Consider the following 3567-nt stretch of genomic DNA (forward strand, 5'->3'; position numbering starts at 1 on the left):
AGTGAGGTGGTACATTATTATAAGAGTCCCAAATAGATATTCATTTACTCAAAACAGCTCAGTGCTTTAATATGAGTCCATTATCTCTTGAGAAAACAGGAAAAAGAAAACCCCTACACAAAAGGCATTTTTAACTGTGAGGAGGAAAGGAGTCAGTCTTTGGGTTCATGGACCAAGAGTATTAGCTGTAATTCAGTTCTACTGTACAGCAAGTTTTATTTTTTTATAAACCAGTAAAATAGATTTAGAACAGTGTGGTTCAGCATCATACCATTTGGACATATCTTACATGGCAAGGAAATAAAAACTCAGCCAAATTGACAAATTATTATTTTGGTTTTTATTAACAGCACTTGTAACATTTACCATTTATCCCAATGGGTACTCTGTACAGTATTAATGGGCCATTGCAATAAGCATGCCATGGGAAGTGTGAAGGCTTCACTTTTATCCAGTCATGTTTGTCAACATTTTAACAAAATAGCTATAGCCAATGCTATATAAACAATGTGAAACAGTATAAACATGATTACGTTTATCAATGCAACATTGCAGACAGTCACTTCAATTTCTCTTCAGCTAGTTGAAATAGTGCAAAATGTTTGGCTGCCACAAACTAATCATCACAAATAGCCAGGATATGGGTCCCAAACAAAATAATTCACCGACAGTCCTTAAGGCCCACTAAAAGGATAAATCTTACTGGCCATCTGGTGAGAATACTAAGCCAATGATTGAATCACCTGCCCTGCAGTATGGTTATCCTCAACATGACCTGTCATAGTGTCTCAGAATAAGTTAACTAGAAAGCAAGCATAAGTACCTCAAATTGCCCCCAGATATTTTATGCTTTGCATGGGTAAGCTGGCAGCTCATATTAACTAGGGAAGAGGACAGATGGGTTTACCAGAATGATACAATCCAGAGTAACACTTGGAGAAATTTGGTACAGTAGTTGAAGAAGTTTAGTTTTGCAGGCAACAGGTCAAACAGCCCAAGAGATTGTCCTCACAACATAGGCTTCTTAAGCAGTGTCTTGCTAAGGTCTCTTACTTCTTCTTGACTTCCCACTGTTTGGTAACCTAAGAGTTCCATTGGGACCTGGCAGTACTCTTCTACCTGCTTTATCTGCAGGAAAGTCAGTAATGTCCTCCAAGCACTAACAGCCTGGGTGGCGTTGCGGGCAGACACCACAAAGGGTTTAGAGGAGTAGCCTGAGCCACTAGTCATGTTCAGTGAGAACTTCTCTATCTCAGGACTCACTGAAAGGTTCACAAACCCATACACCTGCCTCAGGGTCTTAATGGGATCCACCACCAAGTCCTCATACCTGACTACCATGTAATTACCTTTCAGCCAGTTGGGTGGGTTGAGAGCAGTCCTCAAGGTCTTGCCCATGCTGCTGCATATTACCTCCATGGCACCTATAGCATGGTAATCGGAACCATCTTTTTTATTTAGTTTGTGCCCAGGGTCTATAAAGGGAACTCTGCGTATCCGGGGGTCCCGACTGCGAACCACCTGTAGACTCTCTCGGATCAGGCCATGCCTAGACTTAATCCGGGAGTTGGCCACTGCTCTGGGATCCCTGACCAAATGAATGACCTTCAGGTCCAGGGATGGGTCCACCATCAGTGGGGCCAGCACTCTGATGTCAAAGATCCTCACCCCCTTAATGACTATGGTGTTGTACTTGTGGCACTCTTCCTCCAGGAGAGTCAGGCTCTGCGGGGGGCACTTCTTGCAGACCTTGTCGTCCACCAGCCCCACCACCTCCTTCTTGTAGGCCGAACACAGGGGGGAGGAGCAGATGACCTTGTTGGTGGAGGCGCCGAAGATGCCCAATGTGCTGATGTTCTTAGCCCCGGCCGTGTTGTAGAGCTGCAGGGCAGACAGGTCGCACCGGTAGAGGGCGCTGATGAGGTCCCGGGCGGCCCCCTGGAGAGCCATGGCATCTCCCGGGTACAGCTTCTGCCACACGTGCCACACCGGCTCGTACAGGAAGAAGACGTCCGGGTTCTGGTTGAAGAGCTCCCCGAAGAAAGAGGAGCCGGACCTCCAGGTGGTAAAGACGTAGACAAGCTGCCGTTTACGAGGGGGAGAGGGCCGATAGAGGTAGCGGAGGTCCGGGCGCGCCTGGTACGGGGTGTAGCGCCCCTGCTCGCTGCACTGCTGCGGCTCCTTGTGCCACTTGTCCAGGAGGTTGAGCATGGTGAGCACCAGCAGCAGCACGTAGCCCAGGCACAGCAGCAGCGCCTTCCTGCGGAACACCTTCATCGTTGGTCGTAGCAGCACAGTGCGGACTAGCCAGAGAGCGGGACCCAGCGGCTGCAGCGTTCAGGGCGATCAGCAAAGTTCTGGGATCAGGTTGGGGGCCGCTTCCCCGGAGCCCATGCCGCGGCACCGCATCGCACAGCCCAGCAGCAGCGTCTGCCCTCCCCAGCGGCCGGCAGCAGCATCTCACCGTCGTGCCGGGGTCATTCGGAGGCAGCTGCCAGGTGTCCGGTGCGGGAGCCACGCAAACTTATTCTCCCAGATCGTCCTCGACTCACACTGCAGCAGTGGAACATAGCATCGCCCGCCGCTGGGTGTACGGGTCACTGCATGCATGCATGCATGCAAAGCTCTAGTACTGCTACCGAAATCAGGACCGAGCACTGGTTTTATTTTAAAGGGTAGCAGCCGCCCGCCTCCGTTCTTGTAACGGCTTAGCTGCTGGGCTCTTCTCGGTGGTGCTGGTGCTGCTGCTGCTTAAAGAGGAGAATGCACAGAGCCCAGAGCTGCTCCTCTTCTCAAGCACAATATGGGGATACCGATGCTTGCATCCCATCCGCTGCGTTACTGGAGGAGCCGGCTGTCACTCCACAGAACACACCTCTAAGCCCATGTATGTACAGTATTTGCAGCCCACTCCCTCCGTCTCTGCTGCTGCTGATGATCGCACTCTTTATGCATAGGATTGGGAAGAGGGAGGGGGGTCTCTGAGGCCAAACACCTCCCTCCTGGATGTTTGCAGGGCGCTCTATCCTCTCCCTCCTCATAGAGGGTGATGTGTAAAATGCTGAGTAATTTCTGCTTTGCATACATCATTTGAATTTACCTACACCATTTTTTAGGAAAACGTAGTAAAATATGAAGGATTTGCTTTTTGCCTTGGGGGTCTGTCAAGAGGGTAAAAGGGTAATATATTGCTATATACTGTATACAGCAATTCAGTTCCACATGTTAGGGGGTAACACTGCTGGGGGACATGAAAATAACTGTTTTCTGCAGCTTTCCAATCACGTTTGACTATACCTTTGCTCCATGTAAAACACATAAAACAAATTGCTGCTGGCTCGTAGGTCTTTGCATTTAGGTAGAATTAACCCATCCAAGCTATTTACTTTGTACAGTATCAGTATCATTATTTTTAAACTGATTATTCTCATATAGGCGGCGAGATGCAGCAAATGAAAAAATGCAGCCAAACTCTGAAAACGCAGTTTCTGGAGGTGTGGGCGTGTACTGCGTATGCACCAAGCCCTGGAATCCATTGCATTGGATGCAGTGGGCAACGCCATCTAC

At 49.0% G+C, this 3567-nt stretch overlaps 1 protein-coding gene across 1 annotated transcript; it reads right to left on the bottom strand.

The window, feature by feature from the left end:
• Window positions 1-323: 323 nt before the first annotated feature.
• CHST2 (carbohydrate sulfotransferase 2) lies at window positions 324-2916 on the bottom strand. The gene has a single exon (XM_063915978.1). It carries the CDS (start codon window positions 2275-2277, stop codon window positions 1009-1011), a length of 1269 nt encoding a protein of 422 aa, XP_063772048.1. The 5' UTR covers window positions 2278-2916; the 3' UTR covers window positions 324-1008.
• Window positions 2917-3567: the final 651 nt, after the last annotated feature.

The sequence above is a fragment of the Pseudophryne corroboree genome, chromosome 4, assembly GCF_028390025.1.
Source record: "Pseudophryne corroboree isolate aPseCor3 chromosome 4, aPseCor3.hap2, whole genome shotgun sequence".
Taxonomy (NCBI): Eukaryota; Metazoa; Chordata; class Amphibia; order Anura; family Myobatrachidae; genus Pseudophryne; species Pseudophryne corroboree.